This window comes from Lissotriton vulgaris, chromosome 3_2 (genome assembly GCF_964263255.1).
Source record: "Lissotriton vulgaris chromosome 3_2, aLisVul1.2, whole genome shotgun sequence".
Lineage (NCBI taxonomy): Eukaryota > Metazoa > Chordata > Amphibia > Caudata > Salamandridae > Lissotriton > Lissotriton vulgaris.
In genome coordinates, this window is record NC_141690.1 from 267,830,135 (window position 1) to 267,847,707 (window position 17,573).

The 17,573-nt window shown below is 48.8% G+C and overlaps 1 protein-coding gene across 1 annotated transcript in view; it reads right to left on the bottom strand.

The window, feature by feature from the left end:
• Positions 1 to 17,573, bottom strand: part of LOC147725653 (matrix metalloproteinase-21-like) — a 547,740-nt gene that overhangs the window by 324,555 nt on the left and 205,612 nt on the right. Inside the window, exon 2 of the mRNA XM_086964337.1 lies at positions 14,901 to 15,648. Coding sequence (XP_086820463.1) covers positions 14,901 to 15,648 — 748 coding nt within the window. The remainder of the gene's footprint in view (positions 1 to 14,900; positions 15,649 to 17,573) is intronic.

Sequence of the window (17,573 nt, forward strand, 5' to 3'; positions counted from 1 at the left end):
CTGAGGCTACACCCTGTACGATAATCCTGAAAAATGTGCCAGAATTAAAGGATAGTGTAAATGAGGATTGGGAAGAACTGAAAAATAAGGTTGTATTCTGGTTTTATAATCATTATGAATATTTATTTATTTATTTTGTTGCAGAGGTTTATATAGCACTGGCTAGACCTGGAGGTATCAGAGCGCTTTACATGAGGATCAGCGAGTTACAAGTTAAAAACAGTGAATACACAATAACATGGGTTATTAGCACATAGCATAGCCAAGAGACACGTCAAATGGGGCATGGATGGTAGGGGGGGAATGGTAAAAAGGGGTAAGGAATGCATAATCGGGTCAGGCAGAGGGGAAGTACATACAAAAAAAGTCACAGTAAAAGACATACAAACTGGCTGGGGACCAACAATCATAAACATCCCATGAATCGGTGATAGTATAAGATGAGAGGGGAGTAGGAGACCAAAGAGGTGGTGGGGGGGGGGGGCTACTTGAGAAAAACAACAGACAGGTGAACACGGAGCAGTCCAGTAACAATGATAGGTCGAAACCGCCAAGATGGAGGACCCAGGCCATGGGAACCAACAGCATCAACCCAAAATGGCAGAACACACAAGAATCCAACACGAAAACAACAAGGCAGCAGACTCGAATGCTTCACGCAGGGTCGGATGGGGGAGGCAGCCACATGACCAAGGAGGGATGAGGGCAGGACACCGCTGATCACAGCAGCATCACCATTCAGAATGCCTCAAAGACGGGGCAAAGTCAGATTCGGTGGCCAGGCAACAGCCCCGGAGAGGTGGAGGCAGCGGCGGGGACCAGGAGGGCTTGCCTCCCCAAAACTCAAGAAGCAAAACAGCTTGGGGGGACTGGTCAGAAGCGCCGCAGTACTCCCCGCCGCTGACGCATAGGACGCAAATACCTTGTCTCATAGTATTAACATGAATTGGCAATTTATAAGGCGCAACTTAACCCGAAGGCATCAAGGCGCATCTGATGGAAAAAAAGAAACAGCTGAGTGGTCCGAGGCATCTGGAGGAAGCAGATGTTACAGGAAGGATTCTGCGAATAGCCAGGTTTTTAGAATTTTCCGGAACAGGGCAAGAGATGGCTGGCCCTTAAGGTCCGCTGGAAGCGTTTTCCACAGTTTGGGGGCGAGGGAGAAAAAAGCCCTCCCTCCCCACCTGGCCTTGGCGATCCGGGGAATCGTCAGAAGATTTTTATGAGCCGATCTAAGGGCCCTGGTCGGAGTATAGAAGGATACGAGGGACCCAATGTCCTCAACACCCAGGCCGTGAAGAGCGCGGTAAGTCAAAACCAGAACCTTAAAGTTTACCCTGGCCTGAACAGGCAACCAGTGAAGATTTTTCCTGATTCCTGTGACAGAAACATGTCTGGGGGCATTCACCACGAACCTGGCTGCAGCGTTCTGGATAATCTGGAGGCGGTGAAAAAGCTTTTTGCAAATGCCAAGGTAGAGGGCATTGCAATAGTTCAGACGAGGAGAAATGAGGGCCACAACAACCTGTTTCCGAGCATCAGGGGAGAGGAAGTGTACTAATTTCCTGAGGGTCCTCAAAACCCCACAGCAGGTTGAAACAGTTTTGTTCACTTGTTTATCAAACGCCAGTGAGGTGTCAAAGGTGACCCCAAATTTCTGGTAACCAGGGACGGCTTGGGACAGGTTCCAAGGGAGGGTGGCCACCAGTCATCCGGCCAAAGATCTTGTTTGCTACCAAAGATGAGGATCTCTGTCTTTTCCCCATTGAGCTTGAGGAAATTTGAGGACATCCAACCTGCCACGGCTTCCATGCATTTCTTAACATTAAGGGCCGTGGACTCCACAGAGTGAGATAGGGAGACCATGATCTGGGTATCGTCAGCATACGATAAGACTTCCAATCCATAAGATCTAACTAGCCTTGCAAGTGGGGCCACATATATGTTGAACAATGTGGGGCTCAAAGATGAGCCCTGTGGGACCCCACAGTGCAAAGGCTTAGCAGAGGAAAGGAAGTCACCCAGTTTGACCTTTTGGGCATGTTGGTTAATGAAGGATGTCAAGAGACCGAAGGCCGGTCCTTCCACTCCAGTCTCACCGAGCCGCCTACACAAGATGGATGGAGACAGGGTGTCAAAGGCGGCTGTGAGTTCGAGCAGGATCAAGATGGTAGGGTGACCTCTGTCGACCTAAGCGCAGATGTTGTTGACCACCACTGTGAGGGCCGACTCGGTGCTGTGCGCCTTTTGAAAGCCATGCTGTGAAGAATCTAGCAGGTTGGCGTTGTCCAGAAAGGCGCTGAGATGAGAATGGAGGTGGGCCTCAAGCATCTTAGCTGGGGCAGGGAGAAGGGATATAGGACGAACATTTTTAAGGATACCAGGATCCAAAGTTGGCTTTTTCAATAAGGGTTTTACAATAGCCAGCTTCCATGATGCAGGGAAGACGTCATTAGAAATTGCCGAATTCATTACATCAAGGTAAGGGGGGAGCAGGACTTCTCTGCAGTCTTTCAATATTTTGAGAGGGCAGGGGTCCAAAGGGGATCCCGATTTAAGTTTATCAAGAAGAACATTCAAGCCTTCATAGGATAGGAGGGGGAAATTGGACAAGCGTCCTAGAGATACCAAGAGCAAAGCTGGACGGGGCAGGGGGTCCGAAGGTAGGGCGGAATCCTGAGTGGAGTTGAGGGCTTCTAAAGCAGAATGAATATCCACGATCTTGGTGTGAAAGAACGTGGAGATCTGGTCGCACAGTTCTTGAGACGGGATAGTGGGATCTGGAGACGGAGTGAGAGACAGAGAGTCCACAATTTTAAAAAGATCTCTAGGGGAACTGAGAGAAGTGGTCACGTTGGAAAAGTAGGATTTTTTTAGCCACTAGAATTGCGGCCTTATAACCTATAATAAGATTTTTATGTTTGATCCTATCATCAGGGTCAGAATGTGCTCTCCAGAGTCTTTCTTGTCTCCTACATTCCTGCCTATGTAGTCTAAGGGAGTCAGAGAACCACGGGGCCGACAGACGTTTCCTGGCACAGTAATGGGGTTTAACCGGGGCAAGGGTATTGACTGCTTCTGAAATGGTGTTGATCAATTCCTGAGCGGCAGTATCCGTATCAGTTTTAGAAGAGGACATGAGCTTAGCAATGAAGGGGCTAAGGGCTTCATTGTTGAGGCCTCTATAGTTCCTTTTGAGAGTCCAGAAGTAATTTTCCTTTAGAGGCAGATCCCGTCGTCCAGGATCGAACTCAAAGGGGACTGCCATATGATCAGACCATGAGAGGGAAATAGGAAGGCCTACTTCCAATCTGGGGTCATTTGTAAAGACCCCATCTAAAGTATGGCCTGCTGAGTGGGTGAGGCATCTCACTTTTTGAAGAAGCCCACAAGAAGCCAGGAAATCCACAAGCGATATGGTGTCCGGTGAGTTGGAGTTTTCAAGATGGAAGTTGAAATCCCCAAGGATAGTAAAATTGGGCACATCAATAAAAGGTTCAAGGACTTCCAAAAGACTAGCGGTGAAGGCCGACCTGGGACCAGGGGGTCTGTAAATTAGAACGCCTGTAAAGGACACCGTGGGGGAAGGGCTAAGTAAAAAATGAGAGGCCTGGAAGGAGTTATGAGGGGTGGGGAGGCATTCGATACGGCAGTTAGATGAGGTTTTATGCAGAATGCCAATGCCCCCACCTTTCCGGCCAACTCTATCCAGTCTCACGAGGGCATAGCCATCGGGAATAGCATCAACCAAGTCAGGACCAGCTGAATCTGAGCCCCAGGTTTCTGTGACAAAAACCCACAAGGGCTTTCTGTCTGAGACGAAGTCACTAAATGCAATATTATTTTTCACCAAGGAGCGAGCATTTATAAGAAAGCCCGTTTCTCCAGAGTGGCGAGAAGGAGTGTGCGTCTCAATGACAGTCGTAACGACCGTAGGTATGGGGGAGACGTATATTGCCTCTTCTTAAAGCACCAACAGTTACATCCTTTATCTAACTCCTCCGGCCGGAATTTATGGTGACAAGTTAACCTGGGTGGCCGTAGTGTTCTCAAGGTGCTGATGGAATATGCAATATATATAATGGGCGAGGGACTGAAATCCGCAGCTGGACTGGCCCCTGGCACCTCCTTAGCGCTGACGGGCGCACACGGGCAACACTCTGGCACGACTCCGGCGCAGGTCCGGTGCGTCCGCTGCGCGGAGGCATGCCTGTCTCCTTTTAAGCGCGACTAGAGCGCGTCAGAGCACCAGAACCCACCCAATATGTCTGCCGTAACTAAGTACCCGGGACCGACTCGTCAGCATCTATGCTCGGCTGCGAGTGGCCCAGGCAGCAGGGAGGTGAGGGGAAGACTAAAAAGCTTATTAAATCAAGCAATTGTAATTGTACAATGAAGTAATTAAAATACAGAAATCACGATAAACACAGGAACAGAACCTCCCGGCTTCCGCCTCAGGAGGGATACAGACAACCAGCTAATCAGGCGACGGGCTCTGAGATGCTCCTTTTAAGCGCGACTAGAGCGCGTCAGAGCACCAGAACTCTCCCAATATGTCTGCCGTAACTAAGTACCTGGGGCCGACTCGTCAGCATCTATGCTCGGCTGCGAGTGGCCCAGGCATCAGGGAGGTGAGGGGAAGACTAAAAAGCTTATTAAATCAAGCAATTGTAATTGTAACATGGTAAGAGGAGTACTCTGAGTAGGGAAACAATTTAAAAAATTGCAAAGTGGACTGTGTTGTACTCTCCTTTCGACACCCTGAGATGGTTAATACCCTGCTGGAAGACCTATGCAATAATTGTGAGATATCATTAAAACATCAGAATAAAACCATCACAGGGGTTCCACTAGGGTTTTTGTACGAGCCGGATACGAGAAATTCTAGTCAATCTGGATATGGTTCTACAAAAGTGGAGAAGTCTAGACCACTTGATTTATTTAATAGATTTTTACCCATCATAAGATGTAGTGATGTAGACTGACTACAACCGGATACGGCACAAGATTCTTGCCCCATTGATGAGATACTACCTGAGATACTACTTGCAACTCAAAAATTGAAATCAAGAAGATTGACTTTAGTAACTTGGAACATTGCCGGTATGAATAAGAAATTAAATGATGATACATGCCCTGTTTTTTTTTAAATGACTGTGAAATCATTTGCATGCAAGAGACTTGGCACACGGAACCCTTCTACATTGATGGCTTTGCAGCCGTGGCTACTTAAGCAACCCCTTCACGGAATGGAAGAGCAAAGGGTGGTCTAGCCGTTTTACTTTCAGTTACATGTCCATTGATTCTGAAGAAAGCTTAAATTGATTCTCCCTTTTTCCAATTCTTGTGGCTTTATTCTTCTGACCACCAATCAATCAATCAATCAAGACATTTATAGAGCGCACTACCTACCCGTAGGGTCTCGAGGCGCTTGGGGGGGGGGGGGGGGGGGCGCTACTGCTCGAACAGCCAGGTCTTGAGCTTCTTCCTAAAGGAGAGGTGGTCTTGGGTCAGGCGCAGGTTGGCCGGGAGGGAGTTCCAGGTCTTGGCGGCTAGGTAGGAGGAGGACCTTCCTCCTGTAGTGGCTCTGCGGATGCGTGGGACGGCGGCGAGGGCGTGGCTGGCGGATCGGAGGTGGCGTTTGGGAGCGTAGAAGTTGATTCGGTTGTTGAGGTAGCTCGGGCCTTGGTCGTGGAGAGCTTTGTGTGCGTGGGTAAGGAGGCGGAAGGTGATTCTCTTGTTGACCGGGAGCCAGTGCAGGTCTCTAAGGTGTCCGGAGATGTGGCTGTGTCGTGGGATGTCGAGGATGAGTCTGGCTGAGGCGTTCTGGATGCGCTGGAGTCTCTTCTGGATCTTGGCGGTGGTTCCGGCGTAGAGTGCGTTGCCGTAGTCCAGTCGGCTGGTGACGAGGGCCTGGGTGACGGTCTTCCTGGTCTCTGTGGGGATCCACCAGAAGATCTTCCGCAGCATGCGCAGGATGTTGAAGCACGACGAGGAGACGGCGTTGACTTGCCTGGTCATGGAGAGGGAGGAGTCCAAGATGAAACCCAGGTTGCGTGCGTGGTCCGTCGGTTTGGGTGCGGTGCCCAGGGCGGGGGGCCACCAGGAGTCGTCCCAGGCAGAGGGTGAGGAGCCCAGGATGAGGACCTCCGTCTTATCTGTGTTCAGCTTCAGGCGGCTCGTCGTCATCCACTCGGCTACCTCTCTCATCCCTTCGTGCAGGTTGGCTCTGGCGGCGGCGGGGTCGTTGGTCAGGGAGAGGATCAGCTGGGTGTCGTCGGCGTAGGAGATTATGTTGAGGTTGTGTTGGCGTGCGATGGCCGCGAGGGGGCTCATGTAGACGTTGAAGAGAGTCGGACTCAGTGAGGATCCTTGAGGGACGCCGCAGATGACTTTGGTGGCCTCTGACTTGTACGGTGGTAGGCGGACTCTTTGTGTTCTTCCGTCGAGAAAGGAGACGATCCATTCCAGCGCCTTCTCCTGGATTCCGACGTTGCTGAGGCGCTGCACTAGGGTGCGGTGGCAGACCGTGTCGAAAGCCGCGGAGAGGTCTAAGAGGATGAGGGCCGCTGTTTCCCCGTTGTCCATCAGGGCTCGGATGTCGTCAGTGGCGGCGATGAGGGCGGTCTCGGTGCTGTGGTTGGCACGGAATCCGGATTGCGATGGGTCGAGGGATCCATTCGTCTCGAGGAAGGCGGCCAGCTGTTTGTTGACGGTCTTCTCGATGACTTTGGCTGGAAACGGGAGTAGAGAGATGGGGCGGTAATTCTTGAGTTCGGTGGGGTCTGCTGTAGGTTTCTTCAGTAGAGCGCTGAGTTCGGCGTGCTTCCAGCTCTCGGGGAAGGTGGCGGTGTCGAATGAGGTGTTGATGATGTCCCGCAGGTAGGGTGCGATGACAGCGTCGGCTTTGTTGAAGACGTGGTGAGGGCAGGGGTCGGTCGGAGATCCGGAGTGGACGGAGTTCATCGTGTGGGCGGTGTCTTCGGTGTTGACCGGGGTCCAGGCGCGGAGGGTGGTGGTGGGTGGCGATGCTGCGGTCGTGGCGTGCGTCGGTTGAGTGCTGAAGCTGTAGTGTATGTCCGCGATCTTGTTGTGGAAGTAGGAGGCGAGGGAGTTGCAGAGGTCTTGCGAAGGGGTGATGTCGTTGTTTCCGGCGTTGGGGTTGGAGAGCTCTTTCACGATGTTGAAGAGTTCCTTGCAGTTGTGTGCGTTGTTGTCCAGTCGGTTTTTGAAAGCCGTTTTCTTGGCGATGCGGATCAGTTGGTGGTGTTTCCGGGTGGCGAGCTTGAGGGTGGTCCTTTTGTCCGGCGTGGGTTCTCTTCTCCAGGCTTTCTCGAGGGCTCGGCAGTTCTTCTTGGAGCTCTTGAGTTCGTCGGTGAACCATGGGGCTCTCTTGCTGCCGGGTCTGCTGGGCGGGGTCCTCAGTGGGGCGAGTTCGTCCGCGCAGTTGCTGATCCACTTCGTGAGGTTGTCGGCGGCCTGGCTGGGGTTCGCTGAGCTGGCCGGAGGGTGCTGGCTCAGGGAGGCGGCGAGCTGGTCGGCTGTGATCTTGTTCCAGCTTCTTCGGGCAACCTGTTGCTGGTGGTGGTGGGTCGTCGTTCTTCTGAAGGTGAAGTGGATGCATCTGTGATCTGTCCAGTGGAGTTCTGTGGCGTGGCTGACGGCGATGTCTTTGCTGGATGAGAAGATGGCGTTGAGTGTGTGTCCGGCGAGGTGGGTGAGGGTGGACACCAGCTGCTTGAGTCCAAGGTTGGCGAGGTTTTATAGTAATTCATTTTTATAATAATGTTTTTGATAACGCCCTAAATAAAGTGATATTGGTACTTGTGAGAGATTGATTTATTTTTAAAAGAAATAAAGGGTGATTATCTTTTGATTTGGCTCGGAGATTTTAATAGCAAAAAGTGTAGTATTTCAGACGGAAAGCTCTATGGGTATGGAAATGAGTATGGGGATAGTTATTCGCCTTTCCCCCCTAATCACTATGGTGACTCCATTAGTGAGGTAATGTCCAAATTCAATCCAGAATTACTAGATCAGTATACATCGGATGGGCAACCTCAATGACCTACCTTCGGAGGACATGGCCAAGGTCCAATCATTGATCACATTCTAATCTCGGCACGTGGCCAAGAGCAAGTAGAGAAAATGGAGGTGAAAATAGTTTGTGTTAGTGATCACCATCCACTTCTTTTAACAGTTAGAATAGAAGACACCTATCAGACTGGACCGCGTTTAGCTCCGTTTATTTCTACTCGGGGGTGGGAGTGGGGGGGGGGGGGAATAATATATCTATCAAATGGTCAGGAGTAAATTCAAAAGATTATATGGAGATTTTAACAAACAACTGTAAACAAGATATAGAAGTTTGTAATAGGGTGGACCTCACCGACAATCAGATTATGGGGGCCTTCTGTAATATTACTGCTGAAATCTCTAGAGGACTGAAAACTAAGAGTAAGACAGAAAATAAAGAAAATAGTTGGCTGGTTTGACCCACAATGCACAAAGGCAAACCAGTCATTAAAAAACGCTTTAAAAACCAGAGATAGTGAACTCATCAAAAACCAGAGACTTCTATATAAACAGTCCATAGTAAAAAGAAAGCCAGAAATCCAGGATAACACTTGGGAACACTTGGGAACAACTTGGCGAAAGATGCCCAGAGGGTGGGAAGTTCTGCTACCTGGACGACTTCCTGTTTGTGGGCGCACCAGACAACGAGCAGTGCAAGGTGATAGTGGGACAATTCAAGGTATTGATGAGGCAACTCTGGATCCCACTAACCTAGAATAAGATGGAAGGCCCCACTAAGTATCAGACATTTCTGGGGATATAGCTAATTCAAAGGAGGGGGTCAGTGGGCTCCACACTCAAAGAACTTGTGCGGCTTCTTGGGAAGCTTAACCTTGCTGGCAGGGTTATCCCGGCAGGCCACACAATCGTGAGGCGTTTGGCTTGACTGACAAAGGGCATCACATGGAAGCATCACAGAATAAGACTGACTGCAGGGGTCAGGAGGGACCTACAGCAGTGGCAGAACTTCCTTGGGACCCTGGTATGGCGGCCCCCTGGGTGACGGCAGAGCAACTGAGCCTGTACATGAATGCAGAGGTAGCGAGGGCTTCGGTGCCATTCTAGGCGCCACTTGGCAAGACTGGACTGACCACAAATGTGGCGCTGCTGGAGCTATTCTCAATAGTGGTGGCGTTTCCACTGTGGCAAGAGCACCTGGCGAACAGGTGGGTAACATTGATCAGACAATCACGCAGAAGTCTGGGCAATAAACGTAGGAGCAGCGCACTGCTCAAGAGTGCTAAAACTGCTTCAATGGCAAAAGCCAGGTCTGGTGGCTCAGTGGACTAATGCGTCCACTGTAGGGGTCTGTGTTCGATCAGTTACACTCTGCCTTTCATCTTTCTGAGGTCCATAAATGAGTACCATTGAGTCAGGTAATAATAAACATCTGTTTTTCAGTGTGAAGATACCCTTGGGTGAACATGCGCTTTACAAATACACATGTTGTGTTAGTGGGCTGTCAGCTGGAAAGCAACATGGTAATAAAAGCTAGGCATGTGACTGGATGTGGTAACTCGATCGTTCTCACTAGCTTTCAGTGGAATAGGTTCCGCCAACTGGAGCTGTGGGCAGACTAGACAATGACCGAAATACCAGAAGACATATGGGATGCAATGGAGCAGACCTAGCGTTAATCTGGCCTCAAAAACCGCCAGCACCTACCGTAAGTGTGTGGAACGTTTCAGGGGGGCAACGGGAGGGGGGAGGGGTGTGTCACTAGCGCCTGCTTCAGCGACAAAAGTAGAAGAATGTATACAATGTTCTTTTGAGTAGGGCAAGTCCGGAGTGTGGGCGTGGTCATATCTGAGTGCCATGGTGTACCACTCAAACTTGTACGGGGGGTGCATCCAACTAACACTTTTTACTGCCACGCAGGATTGAAGGGCTTGGGCTGAATGAACCACTTCATCAGACTACCAATTGACTTTGAGAGGCTGAAGCGATCTTACTGACTCTATTGGGCATATGTAGGTCAGCGGGGGAGACACACGTGTTCAAAACAGCTATCGCTCTGGCTTTTTGTGGGGCATTAAGGGGGAGCGAGCTGGTTGCCCCGCAAAGGGCCACCCCAGGCTTGGCTTGCCTCGGGGTGTGGGGCCTACAGTTTGGGGACACGCACTTGGTAGTGTACTTGAGGAGTTCAGAAACTGACCAGGACTGGAAAGGGAAGCACACCCGACTCGAGTCACTGTCCGGTATGCTTGACCCGCAGTTACATGCAGGTCAGGTCGGGAGGCACCCCCCTCTATTCATACATTAGAGCAGGAGCTAGCTACCCCAGCAAATTTCAATTCACTGCAGTAATGCTCCAAGCCCTGGCAAGGGAGAGCCTCACCAGGGCACGATTTGCTTTACATAGTTTGGGACAGTCACCACAGCGATGGCACAGGGCATAGTGGACAAAGGGATTAAGCACTTAGGGAGGCGGAAATCCCCTGCCTTTAAAGAATACATTTAGGCCATCATCAAACTAACGTAGGGCTTTTTCTTTCAGTGCTGGGGATGGCACGAAAAAAGGAATGGTGTGGATAGTAGGACACTCTTTCATCACGACGGCACATCGGTGGGTGGTCGCCAGTAATCTGTATGGTGGCATATGGCTGCACAAACCAGGTTTATATGGCTGGAAAAACCAGGCACGAAATGGAGCCAGCTCTTTTCTGCAGTGTGGGACGCGCAAAGGGCTCACTGAAAGCTTGCCACAGTGGTAATTTACAAGGTTGATGTGTCTGGCCTAGATATTATGGTTAGAAATCAGAGTGCAATGCGGGTGTTGGGGGCGGTGAGCCAGGGAGTACTGGTAAGATCTAGGTGCAAGGTCTGCAAAGGCAAGGGTTGGGAATCTGTGAGGCCTGGCCTCATCAGCCTAAGGATGCCTAGCTATTATGCGGACGACCAGGTCCATCTGTCTAGTGTAGGCAGTAATATGTTCCTCCTGAACATCGTGGGGGCATTGGAACTACTGAGTTCTCTTAGGCTTTGGGGGGCTATCGGAGGTCGGTCAACCACCACTAGTGTGCGGGTAGCTGCGAAGTTTAACAATTAATATCTTCACACAAAAGGACCGAACAAGGTCCTCCGGACCAGCACAATTGTGATAAAATATTTACCAAATTAAGAAGTGAATAAACTGAGGCCGTTCTAACCCCACAAAGGTCTTGGTGCCCCTAATTGATGGGGAAAAAGTGAACAGCGGAGGGCCCGTGGGATGCTCACACAGCTGGGGGGGGAGGTTGTCCCACCATACCGAGACCGACCCTAGAGAGACCTGAGAGGCACGGCAGCAGATGGCATGAAAAAAGCGCGCAAAACAAGGGGCATAGAAGTGGCCTAAACACAAGTTTGTATTAGAGTCAATCAGAGGGGAATGCTGCCAAAAGGCGGTCGAGAGAAGTGGTCAGCATTGTGTTGTTTTGTTGGCCAGTGGAAAGCTGATTGCTCCATTCCAGATAACGTAGGCATTGCAGCCGCAAAAGCCGGGAACAGGTAGCTACAAGGTTAAACAATAAATGTCTTCACACAAGGACATAAAAGGACACCTGTCCAAACAAGGCCCTTGGTAGGCCTCAAGGGAAGGACACTTCAGGGCTGACAAAAGGGGTAAGAAATGGTCAGCGCTGGGCAGACACAGCACTTGCAGTCCAGGCATGGCCTCGGGGCCACAGTAGCCAGACATTCTGTAGCAAGGGAAGCCTCGAAGCTGGGACCCCCTATACTAAGTTGATTGACAGAAGGTGAGCTGTCACAGCAGCTGAAAAACAGTCATTTATGACGCCCACTCAAGAGACCTTATGATTTGTAGGATGATGTATTGCGAATTATGGGAGTTATGGTTTTAATATGCAATAAAGGTCAAATTAAAAACCGTACGCTTTGGTTGTATGGTAGAAGCATGCATGGCTAAAACCGCGAATGTCTCTACAACGCTGCCCCAACAGGGAATGGCTTCTTAAAAACATATTCCTTTACCACGCATGCCTTTAACATGCATGCCTATACCATGCCATTTCATGGTGAAGGCATAATTGGTAAACGGATATGTATGTAAAGATAATACCCTCCCCCTGGCCTCAGCCTTAAAACCCAGCCCCATGTCCTAAAACGACCCCAGAGCCACCTGTGAGCCCTGAACCTACCGATCCTAAAAACAGTCTCCCCCCCCCCCCCGTCCTGGCCCTAAAACTTGCCCCCACTTTCAATAAACTTCTCCGATCCAGCCCTCCCTGTACTGAGGAGCCCTTAAACTGCCCCCAGCCCTGAAAACTGTGCCTTCCCCATCATGAGCCCTTAAAGCGGACCAGCAGGTCCTAAAACTTTCCCAACCCTCGCAGACCCCTCGAGCCCTACAAACTGACCACCACCCCTGAAAACTACCCGGACCTCTCCCCCCCCCCCCTGCCCTGAGCCCTAAAAACAACCTCGACCCCCGAGCCTTAAAAACTCCCCCAACCCAAAAAACTACCCCCACCACCTCAAAACCCATCCACAACCCCACTTACCAGACCGCATCCTCTCCCAATCCTTCCTATTCATGTACCCGCAAATCCGCTCATCTAGACCGCGTGGTTAAGGCAAGCGTGGCCCAGCCCGCGTTGTAAAGGCTGTTTCCCATATGCTTTACATACATGGCTATTTAAGCAAGGAGCTGAACATATTAATGACCAATGCAATCGTGATAACTTATGTACTAGTTCCTGATGTGAATTAACTGCAACCGTTCTAACACCACAAAGGCCTTGGCGTTCATAAATGATGGAAGAAAGTGAGCAGTAGCAGGGCTTGTGGAATGCTTGCACAGTTGGTGGGGATTTGGGGGAGGGCGGCAGGGGGGGTGGTTATACAGACTGCTTTTCAAGCCTGGAAATTTTCTGTTTGTATAACTTGCATAATTTATCTTTAACTTTTCTTTGAAGGTGAAGATATATGGTGTCTTCTTGGTGTGCTCTATCCTGAAAACTTGGAATAAATAGATAAGAGAAACTTTGGGAAGGAGTCATGTGTGACTGTTGATGCTGACAGATGTCAGGGGGCATGGCTGACTGCTTATGGCTCAGTGGATGCAATGCTTCAAACCTGCTCAGGCTGAGTTCATTTCAGAAAAGGAAGCCTAGTAGTGTTCGCATTGCTTAATCTGTTGTGAGGCGTCTCATGTTTGGAGAAATCACTAGCGATAGTGCTTCAATGACAAGCTACATTTCCTAGCAGTCTCTGAATTTTCCCAATGTATGGGGACGGCGGCAGTCATGGACCATTGGGTATAACTTTTCTTGGTTTTCATCACATCCTTGCAAGACACTCGGGCTGCAATGTTGCTTCAGCAAGGACCTTGGTACTTGGATTGGTGACTATGTTGTGCAAAGCACAGTTGCTTCCTTGAAAATTTGCTGGGGGACAGTTTGTGAATTCAGAGAAGTAATCTGAAATTCAAGTTTTGTAGAGATGCTCTTTAACTAGTTTGTAAATTTCACTTTAAATATGGTTAATGAATCTAGGATCTAGGTTTGATCCTGTGAAGAATGGTTAAACATATGTAGATATGATTATATATAAGGAACGAGTTCTTAGCGAGTGATAATGTGAACTGCTGATTAAAGGAACCACAGGATATTAATGCAAATGCATGCTCAATCCTTTTTAATGGGACAAGAGTCAAGTAGAAACTAACCATATCGCCAGTAGAGAGTACTGATTTAAAAGCCCCAGGTGGTCATCTTAGTAATAAAAATAGAACTTTTAATGAACATATACAGTATTTATGCCTTGTTCTGCTTTAATTTAAAGACATAGCAGCTTCATACCAGAGTACAGGGAGTTAGTTAAATAAAGAAGCAGTTAAGGTGCATCCTTTCCACTGTTGGTGAGAGATGTAGAACTTTCAGGACAGTTTACTACGATATGGCCAATTGTCCTTAGATACCTAATTTAATGTACAGACGTCAGTACCTAGCAGGACGGCAGTATCCTGGATCTCTCTTTCCAGGTTCCCCTTTCTAATATTGTCTCTTATGATCTCATTGCATGCTCCCAAGGGTGGAGATGGAAAAACACGGATGATGAGTTCGCTTCTGTTGAATACAGAGTTATCTAAAGTTGGGGGGTTTTCACAGCAGCCTTGGTATCTGCTATTTTATCTGATAGTATATATTCCTATTTTCACATCTTTTCATTACTTCTTTATATAGAATCTTAGCAGGAGGTGGGAAAGAACTGCCATGATATGCAACAAGGGCTTCTATAGCTAATGGGCATTTAATCCAAGAGGCGATGACATAAGAGTGGGGCGTAGGGGTGTATTAGTATGCAATTCACATGCTTTGCTATGCGCTATCTTCGTATAATTTTATAAACAACGCTTTATTAGTTCACACAAAGAGGAAGTTTAATGAATGTCGGGCTCATGGCTAGGGGCAGAAAAGGATTGTAGGTCAGACATCACGTGTAGTCCAAGAAGTAGTCATTGTAGCCAACATATTAAAGCTGTGAATCCCCGACCTCCCATCTCAAAACCCAAGCTGACCGAATTGAAGCAGCATCCAAGCAGAAGTAAAAAGTGAAACTCTGGTTTGTGTTGGCTAATGCCCTAACCTTAGAGTGACCTCTTAACTCAGGGGCAGTACCCTGGTGCGTGGGGATGGGACTCCCCTGCCATCTCCGTCAATCCCTAGGCTCAGAAGGGTGAAAGGCCCTCTGCATAGCCATTTCACCATTCGAACAAGAAAGGGTTACACATCGGGTTATTGTTCCTTTGCATATAGTAGCATTCACAGTACAGTAACGTCACAATGCTGCGCCCTCTGTATGCCATGCTGCCCTCTACTCACGTGTTCCGAATCCCAGCTTTATGTCGACGGAATGGGCCGGAGACGTGCGATCCTCCTCAAAGTCCAGGGGCACCACGGTACTCCATATGCGGAAGGCCAGCTTCAGGATGTACCTCTGGTCATCGTGCGGGAGCTGCACACTGTAGCCCTCATCCAGTAAACGCCATTTAACCGTGGGCTTGGAAAACCTAAGCAGCTGCGCCGCCGTCCTGTTGGAGGGGCTTCTCTTCTTTCGCACTTGGGCCAGCAGACGTTTGAGGAATGGCCCTGCCGGTGGTAGCTCCATGTCACTCACAGAGCTGTTGGCCACCTTCGGCTGGGTACTGGAGTTGACCTGTGTGGGGTTTTCAACATTGGTGATGTTAGCATGCTCATAAGAATCACTTGTGTTGGAATTATTGGAGGCATTGGTTTTAGGTTTGTAATCCTCTTCACTGGTCTCAGGCGCTTTGTGGTCTGGGACTCCACAGCGTGGACTGTTCATGGTTTTCTGCGTGGCCTCATCCAGCGTGCCTGTCACCAGCAGGCCATTGGCCTCTTGAAACCGTTTGAGGGCATTGACAAAGTTGGGGTTGAGGGGGGTCTCTGATGGATCAGTGGCTTCTGAATGTGTGGCTGTTGACTGTCCTTCTGTCAGGACAGTGATGTCTGCTGGCGTTCTCGCTTCAGTCGCAGGCGTGCTGGGGATCTGGTAACGCAAGGACTCCCATTTCACTGGCTCGGTCCAGCCATACTTACGCAGGTATCTCTGTAAAAGAAACAAGTGTTTAATATTCAGCAGTGGCTGCCTTATTATTTATTTGGATACATATTGCTGTAATAAATGCTGCATAATGACCATGTAGCATCTATACTGCAATTGCAGGTAGCGCTTGCGGTCACCAAGGAACGAAATTTAATATTACTGTGACACAAAGGCAAAAACTACGAGAACAATTTGTAACTCAATATTTTAATGGCCTTAAAGATCCAATCAACATCGTAGGGAGTAGATGGACACATTACTATTACCAGACAGGCAGTGAGAAGCCTCAGTTAAACCATTGTTGGGCATATTATGGCTAGACTAAAACATAGAAGCTAAAACGTGAGTGATTTCTATACTGCGGATTGTGTTTAAGATATGGCTATTCAAGCTTTGAAGGACCTGAACTATTTCTATATTTCTAAATGCAGAATCTAGAAGATATGGTACCTACAAGAAACACGATTTAGGGGAAACTGTATTGGTGGTTAAATCCCACAACTCTACCCAGAGGCCTTCCTTTGATAGACGCAAGCAAGGAAGGCTGGGGTGCCACCCCAGGTCATCTCTCGTTCTTTCTCTCTCTCGTTTTCTCTCTCTCTCTCTTGTTCTCTCTCGTTCTCTCTCGTTCTCTCTCGCTGGTTCTCTCTGGTTCTCGCTCGTTCTCTCTCTCTCTCGTTCTCTCTCTCTCTCGTTCTTTATTTTCCCAGTATTAGACTTTGGGCCATATGTAGATGGCCCAATAACGGTCGGTAACTGTGTAATTCGTTAAATTTCACCGTTACCAACCGGTATTGAGGCATTTTTGATGTAGGGAAGGATTCGGTATTAAGGAATCGGTAAATGTTGATTCCTTTATACCGATTCATAATGACCTTGCATTTAAGGAATCAGTAATACCGATTCTTTAAATGCAATGTAGGTAGCACTTAAACAGTGCACCTCAGCCTTAAGGAATCGCTATTTACCACCAACTCCAAGTTGGTGGTAAATAGCGATTTCCTTTCAAAAAGCACTTTTTTGCTTTTTGAAATGTGCCATGTGGCTCACATCCATGCCCTTAGGGCATGGATGTGTGCCACATGTGCACACATGTGCATTTCAGGGGTGCAACAGGGTGTCCTATGGACACCCTGGCACCCTTGGAATACCTCCCGGTATTACCGATTCGGTAATACAGAATGTCTTCACATTCATTCCTATGGGCCTCCAAGCCGCTAGGAATGAATGGGTATGTATTTATTATTATTGAATCTCAATTACCGATTCGGTAATATCGAATATTGGGCCATATGTAGGTGGCCAAATACCGATCAGTAACACCGAAAAAGTTTTTTTTTTCGGTGTTACCGACATATATTTAGCCATGTGAGATGTACGTAATACCAAATTGATTTGATAATAACGAATCGGTAAAAAACAAAAGTTACCGACTTGAAATTACCGAAACAATGAATACCGAATCGGTGTAGCAAACCTCGGTAATACCGAATTTGACCAAAATCGGTAATAACGAATCGGTATTTAGCACGTTTCAGGAGCATGTGGTAATCAGGAGCAGTCTATATAAACAGACCCAAAATGCATCAGTGTGAACACAATGGCAGGCCTCTATCTCATTGCAAGGCGGCTACGCCTGAGAGCAGCAGGAACGAGGATCTGGAGACGTGAGGAGCGGGTGTACAGATTACGCATCACTTTGTTCCAATTGACAGACTCAGAAATACATGAGAGATACAGATTGCACCCAGACACCATCCTGGAGCTAATACGGGACCTAAGACCCTATCTGGAGCATCAGACGCCAAGGGCCCACGCTATCCCCACCCATGTCCAGGTACTCTGCTGCCTGCACCTCCTCAGGAAGTTTCCAGGGTGTGTTAGCAGCAGTGGGTGGAGTGTCACAGAGCTGTCTATCCCGTTTCTTC